Below are 27,734 nucleotides of genomic sequence, written 5' to 3'. Positions count from 1 at the left end.
ATATGTATTTATAAATGCTGAATACTTAACATATCAAATAACAGTAACTTTTAGGTGGGTTACATATCTATCTATCTATCTATCTATCTATCTATCTATCTATCTATCTATCTATCTATCTATCTATCTATCTATCATGTCTGACGTTTGTTACAAACAAACCTTGTGAAAATTGCTTGAGAATTCAGCGATTTGTGACAACTTTAATTGTGTAAGCATGCCATTCCTATAGATGTAATGCACTGTAGGAGCGATTGCCACTGGTCCAAGATGGCCGCCCTGTTGACGCACCGCTATAGTGGGCGGCAGCAGTCGATGCAGCGTCTACGTAATATGTGTCTATGGTTGTTTTCCCACAATGCACCGCGTGCTGTCATGGCTGCTCCCTGCGGACACACCACATGGGTGGAAAATAGACTGTAAACAGGAGACGGATTTGGACTGACTCTTCTCAGTGTTGCTGCGGTTGTTCTGCTTCAGTGAGTAAAGCGGACTGCAACAACCCTGTTGGTGTGCGCTATGCAGCTGGACGTGGAAGTATCTGTGCTCCGGGGTTTTTTAACGCCCGGCGAAGTGGACAAATGGAGGCAGGACATCTACATTTCTACAGGTGAGAGATTAGGCTATAGAAGCTCTACAAATATACACAGCAGAGTGTGGCTGTAAGAGGAAGATCAGATATGGATGGAGAAGCCCCAGTGACGGTGTCTACAGTAACAGTCTCAGCAACTTGTTTGTGTGATTAGCTACTGCTCTGCCGAACTTATTAAGCCGCGCTATTAAGCAGGTATGCGGCACACTTCCTGTGAACTTAGACTACAATTCACCATTCGTGAGTGGAGAAAAGTATTTTTTATTTTGGCCTTTAATTAAGAAACGTATTAATGATTGAAGTTGGGAGGAAATACATCCCTTTTTATTGAATAGCAGCCGACGTTTTATCTATGACTTACATCCCTGTGACACATTGTGGCAGTCCAGTCCAGTCCATCTGGTGGCAGCTGCTCCGTCCGTTCCGCTGCTTTCTGATGCCAGAATGAAGACGATGATGACTACAATGTTTGTGTCTCTCTCCATCCACTAGTGTGCTTAGTGCAAAAGTAACTCAGGATGCAATTCAATCCATTGCTCAATGTACTTCTAAGTTGGTGTCTTTTAAGAGACTCATCAAATGGCAAATTAAAACCAACCTAAAATCCTAAGCAGTAGCTTAACGTAAGGGACATTTTACAAGAGGGTAACCATCCAACCAGATACTTCTCAAGGTCTTTTATTTCCTCTTTTTTCTTTCATTATTCTTGGTCTCAAACTTCACAACAAAAGCAACATCAAAACTATAAAAGTAAAACATTGAATACTAGGGATGCACCAAAATGACATTTTTTGCAGTAATTAAAAATGCAAAAACCAAGGCTAAAAGCCTTAAACACTGAAAAAAATTAAGAAAATTATTGTCATAACCCTCCTTACCATCACGACCAATTCTCAACATAAGTTGAGGGAGATGCAATTAAAAGGTAGATATAAATTGTAGTGACATGGATTATTCTGACTTCTCCTTTTTAATTATCTATGTCATAAAGATACACGAGAGCAGCATTATTCTAACCCAATTTCCTCTCAGGGATCAATGATTTACTGAATCTGATCAGGTTTAATGATTAGGTTTTGATCAACTTAGTTTAAATTAACCTAATTTAAACGATCCAATCTTCTGTAGCGCTGATGAGATGTTGTTAGAATGTAACATTCTAATAACGTCATACCAACGGACTTTTATTTTGTAAACCGGAAGTTCCCACTGAAACTGTTGTATTTGAGGGAGCTTGCTGACTGTGAATAAGTATCTGCAAGACACGGACAAAAGGCTGGAATAAAAAGAACTAACAACACGGACTAAGTTATTCTTAGTTAACCAGACACAACAGTTCAAACACTGAGCAGGGGAAGATGATTTAAGCTGATGATGTTTTCACAGAGCACCCCTGCGCTACACGGAAAATGGACGGAGCTTTACATTTTGAAATGAAATCCGCATTAACTTGCTAGTTGTTGCAGCGGTGAAACTAGTATGTACACAAGTAATTTGGTGTTGCAAAACGTTCATTTTAAGATTACGGCATTCTCGGTAATGAGCGCGGTATTGAGCATGCAATTTCCGGTTCCGGGTCACCGGGTCATGACGTCACTGTGTCTCAGTTTGTTTGAGTTTTAAAAAGGTAAATATTAAAACTGTTTTTAGACTGCTAAAAGATGTTTTAGTTAATATTTCATGGTTTATTTAAAATTATTCCCGTGATCCCAAACTTCCTTTAAATCATGGGTGACAGAGTTCACTTCTTCCTCCATCTCCATCACTGTGCTTGGCTGTACTGACTGCCAATAGCCGACCATATCACAAATTATCTTGTTCTTCAGACCGAGGAATGTAACTTTTTTGTGAGCAGTGTGTGCATGCGTGTGTGTGGAGCTAAATTCTCCCAGACGCGATGTTTGTTGGACCTGAAACTTTATCAATGGCTTCCAAATACCCTGAGTGTGTGCATCCATTAATTTGGAGTAATTTGGGCATTTCCAAATGTTTTTTTTTAATTAAAGTTTAGCTGGATGGCACATTCAAGTTTGTCCAGAAGTGAAACCTATTCAACTTTTGACCTCAGTGTGTGAGGGGGCACTAGTGCACCATCTATATTTATTTCACTGCACAACTCCTCACCTAGAGTCACGTGTGCGGCCAGAGCCAATCGCTGCACGCACAGACAAGCAGACACGGACTGCAAACGCACGAGTGAGAGAGAGGAAGATAGTTTAGACTGGAGAGGGGGGAGGGACGTCTGAGCAGCCGCGCTCACACTGATTTACAAGCAAAGCTCTCAAGTCTCACTTATTGGGCCTGATGTGAGTCACTGATGTGCATGTATGTGCGTGGCTAAAGGGCCTGCATGTGTGTGAGCCACGGATTAGTGAGTCTCACACACACACACACACACACACACACACACACACACACACACACACACACACACACACACACACACACACACACACACAGACTCCAAAATGACTCCAAAAAACATATATTACAGAAAATTACACCACCGACAAACAAAAAAGATTTTCTTCCATGGATCAGTCAGGACACAGTTCATAGACCAGAACCTGCAGGACCAGGACTTCGTCCATGGTCCATAACCTCCAGCTCATGATGAACTCCTCAGCACTGGTTGGACTGGTGTTGGTTCTGGAGCAGATAGAGGCAGACTTTGGCCCTTTCTAGTAGAAAACCCACAATCATTTTTTAAGTTAATGTTAATATATATTGAGTTGGTTTGTAAATCTATTTTACTTTGTGTAAATAAAGTTACTTATTTTGTATTCTACAAGGACTTTGTTCATTGTTTGTTGCCTACTTGTAAGCACACGTATGTAGGGGAACAAAGGATGATTAATATTCAAAAATATTAATTATTAATTTTTAATATGTTCGTTGCCAGGGGTGCCATCTAGAATTGAGTTTTAAGTGTCCTAGATCACTTTATTTTAATTAATTGTTACAGTTCCCTGTTTTGTGGTGGGTTCTTGATGTCAGAATAGAGGTTTAATAAAGGTTTAAATGTCAATAAAAACACAGCGTTTACAATATGTACATGTTTATTTTACAGGCTATTACCACGATGATAAATTCGGCAGTTTCACAATTATTCACAGTTATTTTGACTCATTGGTATCACAAAAAATGTACATTTTAACACAGCTGTATGGTATCTACACATTCTGAGTGTTTTAGATGTTTGCGTGAATTTGGGATTTATAGAGATTCCTAACGCTCTGAGGAAGAGGAAGAAGGAAAATGGAAAGTTAAAGTAATGAAATTAATAAAACTTTACCAAAATGAAAAATATGGACTATGAATCTAGAATTTTCGATTGAGAGAATTTGTTAAGTTATAAACCACCTTTTTGCCAGAATTGTGTGTGCGTGCAGTTTTACCCTCCTTCGAACAGGCGTGATGATGACAGCTCCTTCTGCGTAACCAGCAGTGTGTGGGGAAAAAGCTTTTCCTGCGTTTTTCCGAAGATGTTTTCCGCTCATTCACTGTACGGGCCCGCGGGATACTGTCGGCCTGGCTGGGGTTCTGGTTCTCCTACACGGCACCACTCCTGGGCGTCGATGGGTAGTTTAACTAACATGTTCTCCAATCAAAGATGCTAGAGTTCGTTAAAGCTTACTCATGGGAGGCTATAAAAATTGATTTGCTCCAAAATTAAAAACTGCTTGGTTAATTTAAAAAATGGAGAAAAACTTAAAGTTAGTCATTGTGAAAGTGGCTAGTAGCCCCTTTCTGACTGGAGAGAAGTTCAATCAATATCTCAAAAATTCAGCATCACTAAACTGAATAACATCTAACTGTTAAGTCAGATGCAAAGAGGAGGACTAGAGAGAGGTAAGAGCCAGACGTAAGAGCGAGACGTAAGAGAGAAGTAAGAGAGAAAGAAAAGGGGGAGCGAGGCCTTTTATAAACATGTCAAGAGGTTATCTGATTGGTCAAAACACATCTGCAGTGTGGGAATGAGTGAAACCTGATTGGCTGGCAGAAAGAAGCGGGAGGCTTAACTTTCCTGTAAAGAAGACAAAATGGTGTGGCTATCCCACATGTGCTTCTTAAACAAAGAGTCATAAAACTAGATAGGGTGTTACCATGTTAGGTCTAAAATGGAGCATGGGTGTGTGCCAATTGCATGAACCCTTGAGAAATGACTTTCAATTGGTTATTCCTTAAATGACTGATTTGAATTATTTCTAGCTTTAAGCATAACAAAGGAGGACAAATACACTTTTGATCAATGATCATGGAATATGAAGTTATAAATATTTCCCTTGAAATGTGATTGCATTAGTGCTTAAATATGTCAGATGGAGGCACACGATGACTCTCTTTCCTGTAGACAAATGGTTAAAATCGAGGTCCCATGTCTGAAATTTGTTTAAATCACAGTTCTGCCTTTAAAGCATCAGATGGTGTATAGGTTTTATTTTTATTTCTTCCTTTTTAATCTTCAAGATTCAATTTTCAGAGCATCGATGTGAACCGTGGTACCTATGAATCGATTTTTAACTGCCTTACGATTAATCGTTGCATCCCTAGCGATGGGCATCTTAAGCGCCAGCACCAAAATTCAATGATTTGAATTTTGCGCTTTGGTTTTATTGTGGTTTAAGCGTTCCTAATGGTCGACGTGTTTTCAGAAGCCAATCAGATTGCTTTGGTTGGATCATGGGTTGCTGGTTGTCATGTGGGTGTGTTCTTATCAGTTGAATGGAAATTATTTGGAAAGAGAAATATGCAAATAATTCAGAACAGAACAGTTAGATTATAACCTTCAAAACTAGATGAAAGCAGAGATCATATTTTCTTGGTTATTCTGACACCAAAACATGATATACTTTATGCCAGATTAATGAGATATTCACTAAGAACACTTTAACTGTAAAAAACATTTATTCTAAGGGTTTCCTTTTTTTCTATGAATAAAACAGTTATTGACAGTGTAGAAAAAATACATTTTAAACTTTTATCAGAAATTTGTGTTCACTTTTAGAATGGTTCATTGTTAATTCTTGGAGAAAGCAAAGTGTGTCTTTGCCTTTGTCCTTTGATAAACAGGAGGCAAAAAGCATGTGCTCCCCAGGTCATAAATTCCTGTGCCATTTGTTCTCTTGTGATAGCAAGGAGGGGTAAAGACAAGCAGGGGATAGATTGTTCCTTTAGTTAGAGGGGTGTTGTGGTATCAGCCACAAACATGGTCTCCTACACATCCATTTTCAGAATGGCTACCCTCCTCACTGCCAGTCATTTTAGAGCATTTTGACTGATTTTTAAAGACCCACAGAATACTTTGTACAACGACAATCTGAAATCTGTAACTAGATTCTGAAAGATTAGTCTCTACTTTCATCAGAAAAAAATATTTTTAGCTTGTTTCGTTCTTCAGTAATCAGCAGTTGAATAGAGGCAAGTTTCACTCATCGCCAGTTTCTGATTAAAAAAAAAAGCTGAGAAAAAAGGCTTTTTCTGAAAAATCCTGACAGTGAATGAAACTTTTTTTAGTCTTAGTGACACCTTAACATTGGTTTCCTTTTATAAAACATCTAGAACCACACTGAGACTGGGCTTTTGATGGCAAAGTTATTATTTTGTTATCTGTCAGAATAGAATGGAGTTCTTACTGTTTAATTTGGGCTTACTCCAAGTCTCTCCCCCCCTTCCCCCACACACCATTTCCTGCTAAATGAAATTGTGTTTGTAAGAAAATAATTGTAATTGATGCGTAGTTTAGATTTTTTTTTTGGAGCCACAAGTCATGCTGCGGTGTTGGGGTCTGTGTCGACAGAGGGCTACACATAGCTACAGTGTTGACGTGACACCGAATCATAAATGGCAATTGAGAGTGAACTTTGCATTGTTTTCACTCCGTGGTCCGTCTCAACCGCTTTGCATAAATGACGCTTTAGTCCTCAGATGTATTGAAATACTGCTGCTCCATGGACATATTGGCCAATATCCAGACGCCCGCGGTGACTGCAGTGTTTGGTCGCGTCATCACAACATCCTGTTTTGGCCGGGGTGTTCTGGTGAAAAAGGTGTTTCGGCCAAAAATGTTGGGTACATCACTAATTTTGATTAAGTGGCTAAAGTAATATGTTTATTAGGGCCCGAGCACAAAATGTAGTGATGCCCCTATTGTTGACGTAAGGATTTTTTTCTTTTCTTCTTATTTTTCTTGAGGCCCTTTCCTTGGGTACAATTTCATAAAATTTGGCAAGACAGTATAGTTTGGTGAAAAATGTTGTGTAGTTCTTTGATGCAATTTCAGGACTTATTAGCTTATTAACTTTTTACTGGTTTGAACAAGCTGGATGGCATTGGACCGTAATTAGCAAAAATGTAATTTGGACCTATAACCTAAATCCGACAGGAAGTGTGCAATTTAAAATTTAGCTGGTCAAATGTAGCACTTTTTCTCAATTTATGGCCAAACCACACCGTCTTTAAAAGAAAACTCCTCGTAGAGCGTTCATAAATTCTACATGCAATTTAGGATTTATGTTATTGACAATTTGGAGAAAAATCATAGTGAAAACGGTGAGTTTTTACAACATTGCCAGGCCTACATGGGGTGCTCAAATTTTATAAATTTTAAAACAAGACATTTTTAAATAACACAGCTGACTCATTCAATCGAAACCCAACGTCATGTCTAGTTTTGTCTAACCGTGTGTCCAATGATTGCAGAGGCAGGTTCTCTACTAAACAGTTTGATGGAGGGAGACTTCGAGGGCATTCTGCTCAGCCCACGGGTGATGAGTCTGGTCCGTGCAGATGGAGGTTGCAAAGAAGAGGAGGGCATCGAAGCTTACCTGGAAAGATGCATCCTTTTCTACCTGAAAAATGGCAAAGAGGAAGACCAGACTAACAGGTAAAACTCAGCCTAATACTGATTCTGTTCCAGCTTTGATGCACTCCTCCAATACGTGGAGACAAATAAACGGACAATGTCCTAAGTGTATGTATTGTCCTAATAGTCGGGGAGCCAAAGTCTCAAAAATTGGTTGAACCTGTCTGCCATACTTTTTTTTGTGTTTTTTCTGTAAATTTTGACCCTAATGACCAATAATTGGAGGGTCTGCTCTGCTGGATATATTGCGGAACAAAATTGTGGCCATTTTAGTGTATGTTCCCTGTATTTTTATCAGAAAAATGTGAAAAACTATTTTTTCCCTAAAATCCTCAGTGGGTTGGGAAGGCTGTCAGCATTCCAGATAAACAGAACACATGTGCTGAAAACATCAAAATATAACTCTTAAATTATGTTTCTACATGTCTTTGCATCAATTTAATGCAAAAGAAGTAGGCATTTTCTCATGAACAGGGATGAAGATATCCATCGTCTTGCATCGTCGGATGCAGTCACACTTCTCTGGGAGGCATCCAAGGAGCTGCTTCAGGTACTTTCCTTGCAGTTCATGAAAGGTGCTGCTCCCAAGATGTTGGTAATGTTGAATGAAGGCCATGGCATCTACTACCATTACAACAGGCTTGTTGGTGGTACTACGGTGGTAGTTTGTCTACTTCCCCCCATGAGCTGCCAAGGGCTGTTTTGATTGCAACCAGGTAGTCTGCCTTGTTTCCTTTAAACAGCTTCTGAAGCTTTTACCTGAAAAGCACGAGGTGTGTTAACATCACTTCTGTATTCTCACCTTAAGCATTGCATAACCTTGGTCAAGGGACGGATCTGGCTCAACCAGCGGTGCTGGGCAACTTGTCCATTCATGGCCAAACACTTCCACTTTCCTGTCTTCTTCTAAGTCTTGAACAAAGTACAGGTTCCGCACAACTGCACTTTGTTCCTCATAGACCTTTTTGCCTTTGAATGCCATGGACATTGATTGGTTGATGGTAATTAAATCATCACAGATCCAATGATTTTGATTGGATTTTTATATTTTTTCTGTGGAATGAGTATTATTTTGTTGAAAATAATGGCATATTGACTGATGCCATAACTTGATAGAATAGTTGATTGACAATGAAGTAAAGATGAAAATATTGGAAAAAAGGCAAAACACATTTCTACATAATTTTGCATTAATTTAATGGCGTTTTCTAAGAGTCATATTTTCAGTGGATGTTGTCAGCACGTGTTCTGTATATAAAAAAAAATAATTAAATTGGGCTTTAAGTTTTTATTGGTCATGTATATGTTGTTACACATATATTGAAATTTGTCCTCTGCAATTTAACCCATCCCTGGGGAGCAGTTGTCAGCCATTTTGCGGTGCCTCTGGAGCAGTTGTTAAGGGACTTGCTCAACATCCCACAGTGATGGCCCAGGTGAGGCTTGAACTGGGAACCCTCTGATTACAAGGCCAGTGTCCTTAATTACTTTTTAGGGAAAAAATAGTTTTTCACATTTTTCTGATTAAAAAAAAAATACAGGGTGCATACACTAAAATGGCCACTATTTTTTTTTTGTTGCAATATTTCGAGCAGAGCAGACTCTACAATTATTGGTCCTTAGGGTCAAAGTTAACAGAAAAAAAAACAACAAATAAAAAGTATGACAGACTGTTGCGTGGAGCAAATATCTCCCCGACGCATTGCCTGTTCGACCTCAAACTTTGTCAACGGCTTCCAAATACCCCAAGTTTGTGCATCTGTTATTTTGGAGTAATTTAGTCATTTCCAAATATTTATTTTTATTTTATTTCAGCTTGACGACACATTCATGTTCACCCAAAAGTGAAACCTATTCAGCTTTTGACCTCAAAGTGTGAGGGGGCGCTAGCCACCTTCTGTATCTATTTCACTATAAAGCTCACATCCGATGCGTGCCACAGCTCCTGTGGACTTCTCTTTTGAGGAAAAATACTTTTTTACTGTTCCTTATTTGGTGATGGCATTTAAAAATGTTTATTTTCATGTCAGTTTGACCATTCGCTATTTAGACCCGGAAGTTATGACGGGACCCATAAGTTATTGACCTGCAATGGCTGCTGTGTTGAAAGCTGCACATTTATCCGCAGCATGTGTGAGAGAAAACCAACGGAGGAGATTAGATAGTGTCTCACACACACACACAGACCAGATCAGGTGGGCTTCACTATCGATCACCGTCTATGTGACATGTGAGTGTTGAGTGTATAACGGACCACTAGTTAGTCTGGTTACAGTCTGTGTCACGACACACGTCCATTGGGTGGTAATGACTGTAGTGTTACGCTCTGAGTCAAGATACAAAAATGCACATAATAACGTAAAACAAAAAACTAAACATATTTATACAGAAGGTACACAAAACAACAGAAATGCACAAAAACATACAAAAAGGCTTCAAAAACACACAAAACGACTCCAAAAAACATATATCACAGAAAAATACACCAAACGACAACAAAAATATGAAAATGACTCTAAATACACAAAACTAATTATTTTTTACAAAAAATACACTAAAATGACAACAGAAATGTACAAAACTACACAAAAAAGATACACAAATACATAACATGACTCCAGAATTACACTACAATGGCAACAAAAAACAATAATTATAAAAAAAAATGCACAGAAACACAACAGAAAGATAGAAAAATACACATAATGACAAAAAAAAACATACATTACAGAAAAATACACCAAAGGAACAAAATATAAAAAATAGTATAAAAAAAAAAAAAAGCAACACACATTTATCATGCGCATGTCTCATAGAATTAAACCAGGGAAATCACACGCACTATTTCACTTTGCACCCGCAAATATACCCCTTTATAACACTACAGAGTATGTACACCTCTTTGTACATACAACCTTCAAACACATACTCATTTGGCCATAATTGACAACTCTACTTATGCTCCCACTATATAAATACATACTTCCAACGGGCACTGTACTAGTCTATTTACAAAGCAAAGAAGGTCTGCGTGTGTGTGGAGCGAATATCTCCCCAATGCGGTATGAGTTTGACCTGAAACATAGGCAACGGCTTCCAAATACCACAAGTGTGTGCATCCGTTATTTTGGAGTAATTTGGTGTTGCAAAATGTTCATTTTAAGATTACGGCGCTCTCGGTAATGAGCGTGGTATTGAGCGTGCAACTCATCACCGGGTTATGATGTCACTGTGTCACAGTTTGTTTGGGTTTAAAAAAGGTCAATATTAAAAACTTTTTTGTATAGCTAAAAGTTAATATTTCATGGTTATTTAAAAATATTCCCGTGATCCCAAACTTCCTTTAAATTGCTTTTGACGGAGTTCACTTCCTCCTCCATCTTCACTGCGCGGCTGTGCTGACAGCCAATAGCCAACAGTGATGTCATCAGTGTTCCAATTAGAATGCTCTAACTGATGATGTCATCAATCATGTTGATGTCAGAATGCTATGCTAATTCTAATGCTAAGCTAATGCACTGACACTGTCTGTCCATCTGTCAGTTACAATGGCAACAAAAACTAATTAATTTTTCAAACAAGGCACAAAAAGACAACAGATACAAAAAATACACAATGACGTAAAACAAAAAAATCTATACAAAAAATACACAAAATGACAACAGAAATGCACAAAAATAATGCTGCAAAAACACACAATGGTACCTCCAGGTACCATGGAGGAGGTACTTTTTCCCAGTGGAAACGTGCAAAAAGAGAGTAGAGTAGATACCGCCAGTGGAAATAAGCCAATAGTTACCCATTTTAGGGGAAAGCTTTTTCGTTTTGTCTCCGTATGAATGGGGCCTCAAACCTCATGACAGTAGCCTCTGCTGCAATCCCACTTAAGAATTTCTTTTTTTATATAATACTATTTACTGAATTTTACAATAATGACATGACAATAATGAATAATTACAATACAAATAATGACAATCAAACACATACCCCCCCCCCCCCCAGACAGTCATACAATAAAAGAGCACATAAATACAGAGGTAACAATAAAAATAATTATAGTTTGAAGCGGCATGTAAAGAAATAAAGCAAAAGTAAAGAATAATGAAAATAATAATAATGATAAACAGTTAACCTTGAGAGTGCTAACATGTCCGCCCACTATATGTACATTTTAGGGTAACCAGTCATCAGAACCATCATGTAAAGGTCATTGGAGGGGACTTCCACTTAGAGAAGTCTCCTCCCTTTAGAAGCAAATTCTTCAGGTCTGCAGGTAAATAATCTAGAAAAGGTGTCTCGATCTTTAGGGTGTACTCACACTGGCAACCAGGGCCGTTCCTAACCAGCTCTGTGCATGTGTGAATCCATGGGGGGCCATTGTCTGGCCTGCGTAGGTGTGAACTGCACCGCAGGGGGGTTAACGGCCCGATGGTCCTGCTGGAAGAGGTGGTCCAAACAGCGTGCCAGACTACGGTTGGCCGCGCATGCGCGCGCAAAATGTGATGACGTTGGTACCGCGCGACGCTTTACGACACAGAAACATCCGCATTCCGCATTGATAGCGGTGTCAGAAGTGCTCGTTAGCAGATGAAAAGTTCAGAGTTGGAGTTACCTGATATATATATATATATATATATATGTATGAACGACACCACAGTGAACTAATGGAGGAAGAGGACAACATGACCATCAGGACTTCTCTTTGCTCAGCCGACAGCGGGCCAGTAACGGAGTGTAGCAGCTCATCATCAGGTCTGGGTATTTCCGAGGGTATAAATATACATATAAACACATATTACTGGTATATTAACCCATATAAACCAGAAAATATGGAAATGGGACATTTTACTGCTGCAAATGTGTAACATATTACTGGTATTTTGTGGACAGGACACATGTGGTTGGCTATTATATAACCCAGAAAAAAATGGAAATTGGACATTGTACTGCTGCTAATGTATAAATAATATAAATATATATATGGTGTTTCAGTGTTCTGGGACACATACTCACAAACTCTGTAGAATGAAAACAAACAAAGTGTCTTGAGGAGCAAAGTGTAGTGTATTAATTTATTCATCTAAATGTAACCAAAAACAGAAAATAGAGGGGTTAGTATTGTCCAATTGAAGGAGAAGCTTGTTGGCTATTCGCTAGTTGTCCCCCCCCCCACCGCCAGAGTTTAAGGCGAAAGTGTTATAGCACTACCACCAAAGGCTGAGGTGCACTTCATGTGAACAGTCTTATGGCTTGGTATCCTCGTGGCTTGTGAAACAGGTTCTTTTTTGGTGAAGGTGTTCCAGCAGACGTGTGATCAGAGTCTGCAGTTGCTGCCGCATCGTTCAGGCAGTAATCGTGGAGTCCAACCCACAACTCAATGGTGGGGGGAGTGTCCAACCAACTCCAATGCCCACAGGTTCTCAGTCTTTGATGATGGGGCAGGATGTGTTAATCCCAGCATTGGCAAATGGCCCATTCCATAGACGATGAAGAGTTGACTTGGGACTGAGCGAGTATTTCGTTACAGCATTGCTTTGCTGAATGGGAGAGTTGAGTCCTTTGGTAGTCAGTTTCCTTCTGAAGCTTGGGCCTTTGAATTCTGTTGACATTTTATTAGCATAAGGGTTGAAGGTGATTCCGTTCATTAAGGGCTTTCATTGAAGAGGTCGTTGTATCTTCAGGGGACAACCGCAAAGCCAACAGAAACTAACAATAAAATAAAAAAAATTATAATGATAACAGTAATATTAAAATAAAATGAAATACTGTAATCATCTGTGTGTTTGTTTGAGTGTGTGTTGCTCATACACATTTGAGAGTGTACCCCAGAAATATCAAAAATGAAATTAAATGGAAATTAAAATAAAAATTGTGTGTGTGTGTGTGTGTGTGTGTGTGTGTTGCAATGGCTTTGCACTATTCTGCAGGCAGAGGGCAGAGTGAGAAACCACAACATTGTGGCAGTGACGGTGTTAGTTTTGGGAATCTATGTATTAATAGCAGACCGAATTACAAGTATGTAGCGTCTTAATGATGTGACTTTTCACTAAACTGGCCAATGAGAAGGAACGCAATTGCAGTCCAATCAGACCAGGAGGAAGGTGCGAGACTATGTGTTAAAGCCACTCCTGGTGAGATGTTCATAAGTGTCATCGTTTAAATTAATCTACTTGGGCAATAGTCTGTGGCTTATGTCACTGTGGAAGGTTACATGTATTAATCTGCTTGAAGTGTGATGGTGCTGTATGTGTGTATATATAAATTAGGGGTGTCCAAACGCAGTCCTGGAGTGTCTATAGTCCACCAGGTTTTCAATGTGTCCTTGCTCAAACACATATGAGAGGCCTCTTGTTTTTTTGGTGGGTGGGGTTTAAATGGCTCTCTTGATTTTGAAAATAGCCGACCCCTATCCTAGACTTTGAGCCACCACAGCTTTTGGGGAAAATATAGTGGAAATGTGTAATTTCCTTTTTCATTGGGGTTTAGTTAATTTCATGTAGCTATATCCATTTCAGGAGATGAAATTTGTATAATGGGATTTTGTAACAAATCTTAAAAACAACATATTCTGTTCCTCAAACTGGACTAGCTGGCAAGAGACTCCAGTCACTCCAGCACACTCCAAATACTGCGGGTGTATCCAAATACTGCTGCATGTGTCTTTAATGAGTAAGTGGTAAAGCATCTTCAGTGTGTAGTGAATGTGTTTGTTCTGTGTGTCTTGTTACAGGGAGCTGATTATTTTGGCCGTGGCTGTGTCATGTCTCCATCTGTTTGCTCAGAGTAACTGGACTGGGCCACCTGTATCTCCCCACATCTGTGACCGGCTTATCTCTCAGGTGTGATGTTTACGTCTCTGAACTTTTTCATGTATAAATTCACTTAATTCATTTATTTATATAGTGCCAAATACAGAAAGTCATCTCAAGGTACTCATTAAAAAAATAAAGGTATGTTTTAATGAAAACCCCAACATTTCCACATAACAAGCATCAGCAATGATGCAGAGGGAAAACTCCCTTTTATAAGAAACAAACGTAACTATTTTTTCTTAAAATGGCAAAATATGGTTATTAAACATATTGCATATGTCTATATGTATTTTGTTATTCAGTTTTACTAGAATGATGTTTGTCAAAGCCACTGGTGCAGTATGCTACACGGTGCTATTATTAGCAGCCAGCTGCACAATATTAACATGTAAATACTCCTGAAGACAATAAAGTATAGAGAGGAGTTTGTGTGAGAGGCAGAGAGACGGGGAAGAAACAGGGAAAGTAGTGGTTCTTAAAACTAATTATTCATCATTAATCATCAGGTTCTGTGATATCCTGTCTAATAAGCAATTATCTCCTTGCAGACTCAGTTTTTGGATGAGGCCATATGCGCCAGCCTGCTGCTAGATGGGGAGTCGATATACAACTTAGTGGCCAACTCATTCCTCCTCCTCCTTGCCAGAGTGATTCTGACCAAGTGCTCCTCCAAAATGGATACCCTGCAGGTAAACTGGTTGTTATTGGGTCTGACCTGCATGTAATATCTCAACAAATCCATCAGTATATAGTAAGTAAGTAATTTATTTATAAAGGGCTTTTTGCAGATAAAATCACAAAGTGCTATACAGAGCTGTGGTGAAAATACAAGTGCAACATCACAATAGAACAATAAAACATGGGTGCATATACATCATAAGAGCGACAACATAAACGGATAATAGAAATTTAAAATCCAGTTAACTAAAAGCTTTTTTGAAAAGCGAAGTTTAAAAGTGTCTACACAGTTAAGTTTCAAAAGAGACTGGTGCAGGTTATTTCAGAGTCTGGGGGCCACAGCCTGGAATGCCAGGTTTTCTCTGGTTTTAAATTTTGTTTTCGGGATCTTTAGGAGACCCTGACCTGAAGACCGAAGGCTTTGCCCTGAAGTGTAGGGGCACAACAAGTCTGTGATATATTGAGGGGCCTGACCATGCAACGCTCAGAACGTAAAAACTAAGAATTTGTACTCTATTCGAAACTTAACTGGAAGCCAGTGCAGAGTAGAAAGAATTGGGGTAATGTGGGATGTTCTGGGAGCACTGGATAAAAGTCTGGCAGCAGCATTCTGAATGATCTGGAGTCTGTTTAGGGTCGACTTATTGAAACAAGTAAAAACAGAATTACAATAGTCAATGCGTGATGATATAAATGCGTGTATGACCAGTTTGAGATCTGATTTTTACAACAGATGCCTCACTTTTGCGATATTTCTCAGGTGGTAAAAACAGTTTTTAGTCAGATGACGACAGTGACCCTCCAAAGACATTGATTGATCAAAAACAACCCCAACGTTTCTGAGGCTGGTTTTACCAGATGAGCTTAGATCACCAAGGGAGTTTTTTTTTTTTTGTAATGAAAGTTTTTTTTTATTGAACATTTTCTTGGTACATTACAAAATCACAATCCACACTCAATAAGGCGGCTGTACATATGCATAGATACATTCATGGATGGGGGCTTTTGTTGAAGGTAAAAATAATAAAATAATAATAAATCACTATACTAATGGGCGGAATTAGGCAGATATGGAATCACGTCTCATCCTGACTTGTGTTTATAGAAACTAGTACAGTGCCTGTCGGAAGTATGCATTCATGTGGGAGCATAAGGGGTATAATTGCGTATTTTTGTATCTTTTTGTGCATTTTTTTGTATAATTATTTTTTGTTGCCATTGCAGTGTGATTCTGGAATCTTTTTGTGTATTTTTGTATCTTTTTTAGTGTCGTTTTGTGCATTTATGTTGTTAGTTTGTGTATTTTTGTATAAATATTTAGTTTTGTGTATTTTTGTATAAATATTTCGTTTTGTGTATTTTTGTATAAATATTTAGTTTTGTGTATTTTGAGTCATTTTCATATGTTTGTTGTTGTTTGGTGTATTTTTCTGTAATGTATGTATTATGGAGTAATTGTGTGTGTTTTTGGAGCCTTTTTGTATATTTTTATGCATTTCTGTTGTCATTTGTGCACTTTTTGTATAAATATTGTTTAGTTTTTAGTTTTACTTTACTCATTTAGTATATTTTTATTATAAAGTGTGTGTGTGTGTGTGCGTGCGCCAGCCATCTCCTCCGTGCATTATCTATCACACATGCGCACGCGCTTCTTGCACATAAACTTGTTGTTAAGAGAGACACGGTAACTACGGTAGCCAGTTAAGTCAACTATTCATCAGCATGTATGTCTATGCTGTACAACCCCTCGACTAACAGAGAAAGTATGTCACACCAGTGCCACCACTGGATAAGTTTGTGTAGAGCCCTGATAATAATAAATATGTTGATAGGGATATAATATTAATAGTGAAAGTAGTAATAGTAATAAAAGTAATGTTGTAATGATATTAATGGTAATAATTGCAATAACAAAATAATAATGTACTAAAAACAATATTAATAATAAACAACATTAAATAATTACAAGGTAATATAATGATAATATAGCAATGCTAATAATACAATGAGAACACCAGTAACTATAATAAATATATATTAATAATGAAAAATATGCTGGTAATTATAAGAATAGCAATAACTTCAATACAATAGTAAAATTATACAGTAACAATAACAAAACGGCGACCGTGGCTCAGGTGGTAGTGGGTCGTCTTCTGATCGAGAGGTTGGGGGTTCGATCCCAGTACCTGACTGTGTCGAAGTGTCCTTGGGCAAGACACTGAACCCTAAGTTGCTCCCAGTGGTCGAATAGCACCTTGCATGGCAGTCCTGTCCCACTGGTGTGTGAATGTGAGAGTGATTGGGTGAATAAGCTGATGTGTAAAGCACTTTGAGACTGCTTCAATGTGGTGATAAAGCGCTATATAAAATCAAGTCCATTTACCATTTACAATATAATGAAAATCCAGTAACTATAATACAATAACATAAAATAACATAAAATAATAAGGTAATAGCAATAATAATACAATGAGAATACCAGTAACTATAAGATAAAAGAATATTACAAAAAGAATAATATAAGAATAGCAATAACAATAATATAATACTGTGAGTGTGAGTGTGAGTGTGAGTGTGTGTGTGTGTGTGTGAAAGAGAGACCCGAAAGTACCACAAAAAATAACCGTTTTGCAACACCGAAGTCGCAAATCTCTCTCAACGGCTCTGTGTGAGTTCACCATGTACATCCCGATGTAGTGCACGCACGCACACGCATCAGCCGTGTGTGTGTTTGTTTACATTGCAGCTGCTAGCATCTTTCTTAGCACATAGTAGAATATGAGAAGAAACACTCATCGTTGCGCAGAACAAACAATAATCATAGTGGACCCATCCGCTCACAAAAACGTTACATTCCTCTGTCTGAAGAATCAGAATGTTTGCGATAAGGTAACGACCATCAGCACAGGCACCGCCCACACTCATGGAGATGAAGGAGGAAGTGAAGTGTGTGACCCGAGATTTAAAGTAAGTTTGGAATCCTCTTCCTCTTCTCCGCGAGTTCCTTCGTTACATCAGGGAATATCGACAGCTTATTGCCTTCCCATGTCAGCCCTCGCTTCACCGCCGCTGCTCTCAGTACCTTCTCCCGGGTGGACTGCCTCAGAAAGCGGATCAAAACAGCGCGAGGTGGCAGACCCTCGTTGGGCACTCAGTACTCTCTTAACACACACCTCGAGCGTACCATCAGTGCCGTAGGTCTCTTTGAGGCCAACCAAGCGAGCATTATTCCTTTTGCTGTGATTTTCAAGTGCCTGTACACAGTCCCACAGCACGCTCACCTTCTTCCCCACATGTTCGCTGCCTGTTTCAAGGCCCCCCATCTTATCTTCCAGCTGGGCAATTCGCACCTCCGCCTCCCCCATTTGTGTCTGCAAGCCGTTGACAACTTTTTTTATGTACACTACATCCGAGCCCACTTCGGTCAGTTTGGCGCTCATTTTTGTTATTTCAGCAAAAACAGCCTCAAGGGTTACTTTCCCCCCAGCGCTCGTACCGAAAGCCTCCTCTTTAGCCTCGGAGTCATTAGTAGCTAGCATGTTCCTCGTGGTCCTGCGGGCTGTGCTTGCGTCCTTGGGATTGTTCGTTATCTTTCACAGCCAAAAGAAAAGTTGAGCCCAGGGCGGGAAAACGTTTACGGGACGATATCAGTCAATGTTAAGTCAAAAAGATGCGGTTTAACTCACTTTAAACATAAAAATAATAGCGGGTGGCGGGTGCTCCTCTACAGTGATGCCATTCTGCTCGGCGTGCCTACCAAGGGAGTTTTTAATGGGATGGATCTTTTTATCAGGAGCGATGATCAGATTTTCTGTTTTGTTTTAATTTATCTGGAGATAATTTGATGACAACCAGTGTTTGATACAGGATATACAATCTAAGCAGTACAACTGGATGTCATCAGCATAAGAATTATAAGACACATTTTTAAAACCACTGATCAACAGACCAAGAGGCATCAGATACAATAAAAACAAAACAGGCCCCAGAACAGAGCCCTGGGCTACTCCACATGACCGGTTGGACATATTAGACATAACATCGTTAATAGCAACATTAAAAGTTCTTCCATTTATATAAGAGGTAAACCACTGGAGAACAGCACCAGAAAACCCCATCTCAGATTTGAGTCGATCGACCAGTATACTCTAATCTACAGTGTCAGAGCCAGCTGTCAGATCAAGTAAAACCAAAACCGTGTACCAACCAGAGTCAGCGGCCATCATCACGTTACTAGGAACTTTCAGAACAGCAGTTTCAGTGGAGTGGATTGGCCTAATGCCAGATTGATATTTATCATAAAAATCATGTTCTATGTATGAGGTCAGCTGCTTAGCTACCACTTTCTCCATGATTTTAGACATGAAGGGAAGCTTAGATATGGGCCAGTAGTTTTTAGGCTCCCCCAGATCAAGATTGGGCTTTTTAAGAATGGGATTTACTACAGCATGTTTAAAGAAACTGGGTACCGAACCAGATAAAAGTGAGAGGTTTATCAATTTTACCATCCAAGGACTGACAACATCAAAACATTTAAGAGGAGAGAAGTAGGAACAATGTCAACAGCGCTCAATGAGGGTTTCATTTTTCCTACTAAAACCTGGACATCCTGTAAACTAACAGGAGTGAAGGAGGACCATGAGCTCACAGGGGCTGATGCAGTGTACAAGCTAACCAAGGGAGGAGTGATACTAGCCCTGATGTCTTGTACTTTTTTAAAAAAATGTTGTAAACAAATGTTACAGTCCTCCTGTGTGTGTACAGGCACATGGGACGGTGAGGGTGCAACAAGATTTTCAGTAGTATTGAACAAGAACAAAACAAGATTAGTGAAATAAGCAGAGCTAGTGCGCTTTATTTTTTCATTTAGCTCCTTTATCTTTTCTTTAAGATGGAGTCTATGCACCTCTAGTTTAGTGGTTTTCCACAACTGTTCCACTTTCCGGCAGCTTCTCCCAAAGCTATAAATAGCTTCACTCATCCAAGGACAAGGTTTCTTATTAGAGCCTGGAGTATTTTTAGCTGGTGCTACTGTGTCAAAACAAGACAGTCATTGGCTATTAAAGTTTGTCATAAATGTGTCAACATCACCACAACTGGCAAATTGGAAGTAGTCCGTGCCAGTGTGAGTGACAGATTAAATACAATACAGCAGTGGTCGCTTATTTGCAAGTCTTCAATACCTAGATGGTCAATCTTTAAACCAAAAGAAAAGACCAAATCTAAAATATGACCTTTAGTGTGCGTTGGACCTGACACATGTTGCACAAAGTAGAAAGAGTCCATAAGAGACATCTGTTCAGTTGCCATAGGAGAGGAGGAGTTATCAACATGCAAATTAAAATCACCAAGGATTATAACACTCTCCAGTTTAACAATAGATGACGAACACTCAGAGAATTCATCTAGAATTAAATGAGCAGGACCAGGAGGTCGGTAAATTAAAACACACTAAAAAGAGTGTTAATTTCCAACCTTACACGTCTGGAGCTCTAAGGAGTTGTACGTGTTCAACCATGTTTCTGTAAGGTTCAACAGATCCAACCCGCGGGACATAAAAAGGTCCTTCAGGAGGTGAGACTTGTTGGCTAGCAATCTAGCATTCTGCAAGCCGAGCCTTGTAACTCTCATGCAAATGTTGTTCGAATGTAACATTCTAATAATGTTGCTCCAATGGACTTTCATTTTGTTAACTGGAAGTTTCCACTGAAATGTTTGTACTTGAGGTAGCTTGCCTGACTGTGAATGTGCACCTACGAGGCACGGACAAAAGGCTGGAATAAAAATAACTGAAGGACAACACGGACTGAGTTTTTTTAAATTTATTTATTTATTTTTTTAACTTTTTATTTATGAGCATTTATATATAGACAGGAGAAGACAAACACAATACAAAACGAACATATGAGGTCATGGGATGAAATTGAATCAAGATAAATTTAGTATCTTAACATTGTAATGTTGCACAGAAAAAAATTAAATATCTGTCTCATTGGCTAAATAAATACACCATTTTTTCCACCGTTTTTTCCCCAATTCTTTTTGGATTCAAATGGAGTGGGTCATCTGTTCTAGGGCATGTAGTTGTTTAACAATATTAACAAAAAGGCTGGCCGTAGGATCATTTTTTTGGAGCCAACGTTTTGTAATGGCCTTTTTACTTGCAGCCAGCAGAATCTTCAGTCCATCAGGAATATGACCAAGATAAAGAGATGTAAAGGTTGTGCTGAAACTAAAACCCAGTATATTTGAGATGGTTGTCCCTACGTTCTTCCAGAAGGTCTGAATAGAGGGCGACCGTGGCTCAGGTGGTAGAGGGTCGTCTTCTGATCGAGAGGTTGGGGGTTCGATCCCAGTACCTGACTATGTGTCGAAGTGTCCTTGGGCAAGACACTGAACCCTAAGTTGCTCCCAGTGGTCGACTAGCGCCTTGCATGGCAGTCCTGTCCCACTGGTGTGTGAATATGAGAGTGATTGGGTGAATGAGCTGATATGTAAAGTGGTTTGAGACTGCTTCAGTGTGGTGATAAAGCGCTATATAAATCAAGTCCAAGTCCAAGGGACAGAACCAGAAAACATGGGCATGATCTGCCACTATTTCTCCACATTCCCTCCAGCAAATTGACTGGGAATCAGTTTGTTTATTCTTCTGTTTAGGAGTTATAAAAAACAAATCAGATTCTTCCAACTCTCCAGGTTAGGGAATTGGTGGTAGATGATTGTATTTTCCAGACATTCAGCCACACGTCCACAGATATTTCAAAGTCCAGTTCCGTAGTCTGTGCTATCCTTCTTCAGTGACATTTTACCAAGGTATAGTTTGCTTATGAGATGTTTATTGCTTTGTGAGTTTTATGCGTCAGTAAATATTTGAATAACCATTGGTGGATCTATTGGGTTAGGGCCTTTCACCTTTTTCCAGAAGTAGTCACGAAGCTGTAAATACCTGTAGAATTCTTTCCTACCTAACCCATATGTCTGACACAGATTATCAAAGCTATCAAGCTCCCAGATGTTAACAATTGTACATATGGAGGTGATACCGAGATAGATCCATTGTCTGTTATCTTGCTGTGCTGGTATAAAATCGGGGTCGTATGCTGGCCATCTGAGTAGTTTAACATAATTTTGCAATTGGAAGTGCTTGACCAGTTCTACCCATACCTTCAGAGAATGATTTATTCATTGACTCTCTGTCTGTTGTAGTTCCTTTCCCTTCCATAAATATCCAAAGAATGACTATATTGGCGCATCTATAAAAATTAACTCCATGGTCTTCCATTTAGCAATATAAGAGGAGTTACACCAATATACAAGCGGTCTCAACTGGGCAGATAAATAATAATCCTGTAAATATGTGAGGCCCATGCCCCCGCTCTCCCCCGACAGCTGAAGGGTAGAGAATTTCACCCTTGGTCTTTTCTTATCCCATATAAACCGTGAAATGTGTTTGTTCCATTCTCTAAACTGTTTCTGTGGAATTTCTATTGGATGTGATAGGAAAAGGTATAATTATAACCTGATAATAATCTGATTCTGCTGCCAAAGTCAAGAGGGAGCAAGCCCCACCCATTGAGGTAATCATTGTATTTTTTTGCTGTTATAGTTAATAGGAAACAACTGCATCAGATCTTTGGCCAAATATACTCCCAAATATTTGATGTGGGACGAATGCCAATTGAAGTTATACCTTGCTATAAATTTTTGTGCGGGTGTGTAGTTAAATATCATAACCTGGGTTTTGTGTATGTTCAGGACATATCCTGAGTATGATCTCTATGTTTCCAGAATTCTCATTAAAAATGGCAGGCCTGAATACACTTCCATGATTGTGACCAAGACATCATCCGCATACAAGCCCACTTTATATTCCACTCCCCCCATGGAGATGCCCTTCAATCCCGACTCTTGTCTGATTGCTTGGGCTAGAGGTTCAATTATTAAATTAATAAGACTGAGACTAGCGGGACACCCCTGCCTACAGCCGCATTGCAAAGTTATGGAGTCGGAAAGACTACCGTTTACCTTTATTCTTGCAGTAGGGGAGGAGTAGAGTGCCTGGATACAACGTATAAAATCTTCACTAAAGCCGAATTTGTTCATTACTAAATAGAGAAATTCCCACCCAACCGAGTCAAAAGCTTTCTCAGCGTCAGGACTGAGAATGATAGAGCTAACTTTGTCGTTATTAATCTGTTCAATAATATGGAGGGCTCTTATTATATTGTCTTGGGTTTGTCTGTTTTTCATAAAGCCTGTTTGATCCTCATCTATTAGAAAAGGCATTGCAGTTTCCATCCTCTTTGTTAAGATGCTGGCATATAGTTTATAATCCGCATTTAAAACACTGATAGGTCTGTAAGCCTTACATTCCATTTTATCTTTTCCTTCTTTGGGGATAACTAAAATAAAGGCCTCCCTCCAGGAGGGGTGATGGAACCTTCTTTTAAGATGTAATTAAAGCAGGTCTCCAATAAAGGGAGTAGATGTTCTCTCATAGATTTATACCATTCTGGGGGCGACCCATCTGTACCAGGTGATTTGTTAGAGTTCAGGTTTGAAATAGCTTTCCTTATTTCCTCCTATGTTATAGGTGAGACAAGGTTATCATTAATTTCTCTACCAAGAGTAGGAAGATCTAGGGAGTCCAGAAATTCAGTAATTGTGTGGTTATTTACCTGGTCTGGTTGAGAGTATAAAGATTTTTAGTAAGTTTCAAATGCTTTTTGTATACCTTCTAGACTGCTAGTAAGTTTATTTGTAACAGGGTCTCTGATCTTATAGCAGTTTTGTGGCTTTGGGGCCTGCCACATAGTATCTTTGCTTCAGAAACCTTATGTTTTTCTCAACTTCTTCACTTAGTATTTTATCTATTTCCTGCTTAACAATTCTAGTTTGATGTATAATAGTTTGATGTTAACAATGTGCCTTTATAAATTTATATAAATTTGTATATAAATTTTTCCTGCAGCTTAAACAGCTTTTGAGCTTTTATCTTTTTCAACATAGCCGCCCTGGCTATGATCTTCCCCCTAAGAACCGCCTTAGCTGCATCCCATCACATGCTAGGGTTTACCTCCCCGTTATCATTATCCTGTAAGTATTTGCTGAAGTCTGACACCATTGAGCTGATGAAAGCTGGATCATTTACCATACCTGTGTTTAACCTCCACAATGTTTTTCACCGTCTACCATCCAAATGTACTGTAAAATAAATTCCCGAATGATCCGAAATGTTCCTCTGACCTGTTCTAGAGTCCTTTAATCTATGTAGAGCCCAGTTATACATGAATAAATAATCTATTCTTGAATAAACTATGTCGTGCCGAATAAAATGTGTATCCTGGATCGCTGCATGAATCGCCATACATCAGTTAGTACCAGGTCTTTAAGTACTTTGTTTATTCGTTTTTCAATTGAATTCCTTTTCCTGTTAGTTGTGTCTAATGAAGGGTTAAGAAGCATATTGAAGTCTCCCGCACAAATAGGGGCCCGTATGTTTCTGTTGCAAATAGACCAAACACCTTTTTATAAAAAGATATATCCCTCCCAGGAGGAGCATAAACATTGAACATTGTCACTTCTTTTTGGTGAATTTTCCCCTTTACCAGAACAAACCTGCTCTTTCTATCACTTATTTCAGATATCAATCCACTCCCCTTTTATTACCACTTTTATATGATGAAAAGAAAGTATTTCTAAAGCCCTTTTTTTTTTGTTTTTTGTGTTCAGTACTAGAAAGATGTGTTTCCTGCCAGAATGCTATGTTTATCTTCTCCTTTTTTATTTTAGATATAATTTTACTTCTTTTAATAGGATTATTTAGCCCATTTACATTCAAAGAGAGCATATTATAATGTTGCATTAATTGTACATATGAGACATTGCACTTGTACCATCCCAGACCTAAAAAAAGACCCAAAGAACTACAATACAAAACATTGAACTGAACCTCCAAGAAAAAAGACGTCGTTACGCCTTGGACAATGAGGGGGGTTAGCCACAAGGTGGGGCCCCTCGGTTGCAGAAAAAAAAAGAAAAGAAAAAAAGTGTTTTGTGGCTCTCTGATATCCGTAGGTACCAGCCTTCATTGTTTATTAAATAGAAAAGAAAGAGGATTGGATAGGGCTCAATGTCAATTGTCACAATTGTGATCCAATAATGGGAAGTTGAGAATAAAACAGTTACTCATCCCCTGCAGCAGCTGCTTGCTCCTTCCTGCGATACTCCTTTAGTTTATTTCGGATCTGCCGCTGGAACCGGTCCCCGTCCGCTCCCCGCTGGGTCTCGATCGTCTTCCACGGCAGGAGTCGGGCCAGCGCTTCCTCCGATATATCCTTGCTCCCGGTCCCACGAGCTGCCTCACCCACGTTGAATCCTCCGTTACCTGTGTCACGTTATTGTACAGGGCAGTGCACGTTTCAAAGAAGACACGCATTCTCGTCAACGGGGTCTGGACCCGTATTCCGTTCTCCTTAAGCACCTTCTTAAGGGGGATATATTCCTTCCTTTTGTTCTGCACAGTTGTGGCGTAATCGTGATCAAAGTACACCTGTTTGTTTTGGATATGCAACTCCTTCTTCCAGGCGGTATGGAGACTTTTTTCTTTAACTGAGAACTTGAGGGACCGGACCACCATGGAGTATGGTGGGGCGCTTCCAGGTGGTTTTGGTGCCAGGGCGCGGTGAGCGCGCTCAATCCCCAAGTCACCATCCTCGGTAAGATCCGCTCCCAGCTCTGACTTTATCAGTTTTTCACCAAACGACACAGCGGAGGTGCCCTCTGCGTCCTCCAGGACGCCGTAAATCCTGATCTTATTCCGCCTGGAGCGCCCCTCCAAGTCCGACACTTTATCTTGTAGTGCATGCTGATTCCGAAGCAGCTGGGAGAGGGTGTCTTTCACTCCAATGTCCTGTTTTTCCATGTCAGCCATGTTTTCCTCCATCTCTCCCACCTGCTTCACCGCTCCCTCCATCTGACTTGTTACATCTTGTATTTTCCGGTTTATTTTCAACGTGAACTCGTCCATCTGTTTTTTGATATCCTCCCGAAAACACGAGCGAAAATCACTAAGATCTTTTTTCAGTTCAATCTGGAGTGCTGCCATTCCTGTGGCCACGGCTTTGCTCACAACGGACTGAGTTATTCTTAGTTAGCCAAGTACAACAGTTCAAACACTGAGCAGGGGAAGATCATGCCGATTTTGTCCATTTCCCCGTTTTACCGTTTTCATTGGTCAGCTCCTTGATTCTGTTCATGATTCCGTTAACACAGATTTTATAGGGCCCTACAAATTGGAAACCTCATACGGGGACAATAAATTACACTTTACACCTGCAGTGTTTCATACAAAGGCCTGAGGAAGGAGTCGAAACCCGTTGGCGTAATAAAAAGGCTTCACTTTCAAACCTTTTATCTTGTTTTCAACTCAATGCTATACCCTAAAAGGACCTTGAAGAGCACCTGTTCTAAAACATACTATCTGTGATCTGTGTGAGCACTTCCAGCTTCATATTTTGTACACCTTACACCTGTGTTTTAAAACACATATGGAGTACAGAGTGGCCAGGGAGCCTGCTTTTATCATCCATCAGGTCAATCACCTTTTGCCTGTTTTGTTCTACTAAAGCCAAAGGAGTGAGGACTTAAATTCCACACATGTATTTAAGTCTGCATGTGGTGTCAGAATATAGTCAACCACAGCCTTTCCTCTGACAGATACAGAAGTAAAATTGTTATGTTCTGGGATACCATTTCATTCACAACGCAACATTTGTTGCAGCAGGAGTGTGTTAAAGTTTGAGCTGACAATTTTCAAGATTTGGCCAATTTCCCATTAACACAAAATGGAGAGTATCTCCAGTAACTTTGAGCCCTGTCAGTGAAAACCCTTAAGAGAAATGCGTTAAAATACGACGTGAGCGAAAATAGCAATTTTTCAATTTTCAATTCAAGATTCTTGACTTCCTGTGTATTTTTTGACGTGCTCTGAATAATATTTTTTTACTTGTCTTGTCATGTTCTACTTCTGTGTCAATTTATGCGCTGCCTTCACCAAATTGGACCGCCCTCTGCGCCGCCTTCGCTGCGCCGCCTTTGCTTTTGATGTCCCACTTCTCTAGATGATCTCCAGCAATTTTGAGCCCGTCAGTGAAACGCCCTAGGAGAGGTGTGTTAAAATACGTTTGCCTCATATTAAATTTTCTTCATTCTGTAGGGGACGCTAACGCGCCAATGTACGTTTTTCTACATTGAGCTGGTTTAGCAACTGATTCACATTTGACGCAAATTGGAGTTTGTATGTGCAAATGGGAGCTTTTTCCAAAAATGTTATATTTTGTAATTTTTGCCCAAAATTCACGGCTCCACCCTGCAAACTCCGTAAAAGTTATCAAAAATGTATCGATATCTTTCCGTTTCCCACTTCTTTAGATGATCTTCAGTGATTTTGAACCCCGTCAGTGAAACACCCTAGGAGAAATGCATTAAAATATGTGAGCAAAAATAACAATTTTGCAATTTTCTGGACTTCGTGTTTTTTTTTTTTGGCATGGTCTTAATTTTTTTTTTTCTGTCAATTTTCATTATTCTACAATTTTATTAATTTTTTTCGCAATTGGCCAAAATTTGGCAAAAATTGATTATTTTGTCATTTTTGGGTCTGCCTTGCAAACACCGTAAAAGTCAAAAAATCCATGGATGACTTTTGGTGTCTCACTTCTCTAGATGATTTCTAGCAATCAGTGAAAAACCTTAAAAGAAATGCGTTAAGATACAACGTGAG

At 39.4% G+C, this 27,734-nt stretch overlaps 1 protein-coding gene across 2 annotated transcripts in view; it reads left to right on the top strand.

Moving 5' to 3' along the window:
* The first annotated feature begins 370 nt into the window (after positions 1 to 370).
* ttc27 (tetratricopeptide repeat domain 27) overlaps positions 371 to 27,734 on the top strand; it is a 172,427-nt gene continuing 145,063 nt past the window's right edge. For both annotated transcript variants that reach the window (XM_028467681.1, XM_028467679.1), the window contains exons 1-4: positions 371 to 610; positions 7,295 to 7,478; positions 14,188 to 14,296; positions 14,818 to 14,958. In XM_028467681.1, coding sequence (XP_028323482.1) covers positions 520 to 610; positions 7,295 to 7,478; positions 14,188 to 14,296; positions 14,818 to 14,958 — 525 coding nt within the window. In that variant the 5' untranslated portion in view covers positions 371 to 519. The remainder of the gene's footprint in view (positions 611 to 7,294; positions 7,479 to 14,187; positions 14,297 to 14,817; positions 14,959 to 27,734) is intronic.

The sequence above is a fragment of the Gouania willdenowi genome, chromosome 15 (assembly GCF_900634775.1).
Source record: "Gouania willdenowi chromosome 15, fGouWil2.1, whole genome shotgun sequence".
In the NCBI taxonomy this organism is placed as follows: Eukaryota; Metazoa; Chordata; class Actinopteri; order Blenniiformes; family Gobiesocidae; genus Gouania; species Gouania willdenowi.
Note: the sequence above shows the minus strand (reverse complement) of the source record. Positions and strands in the feature narration are given on the sequence as shown.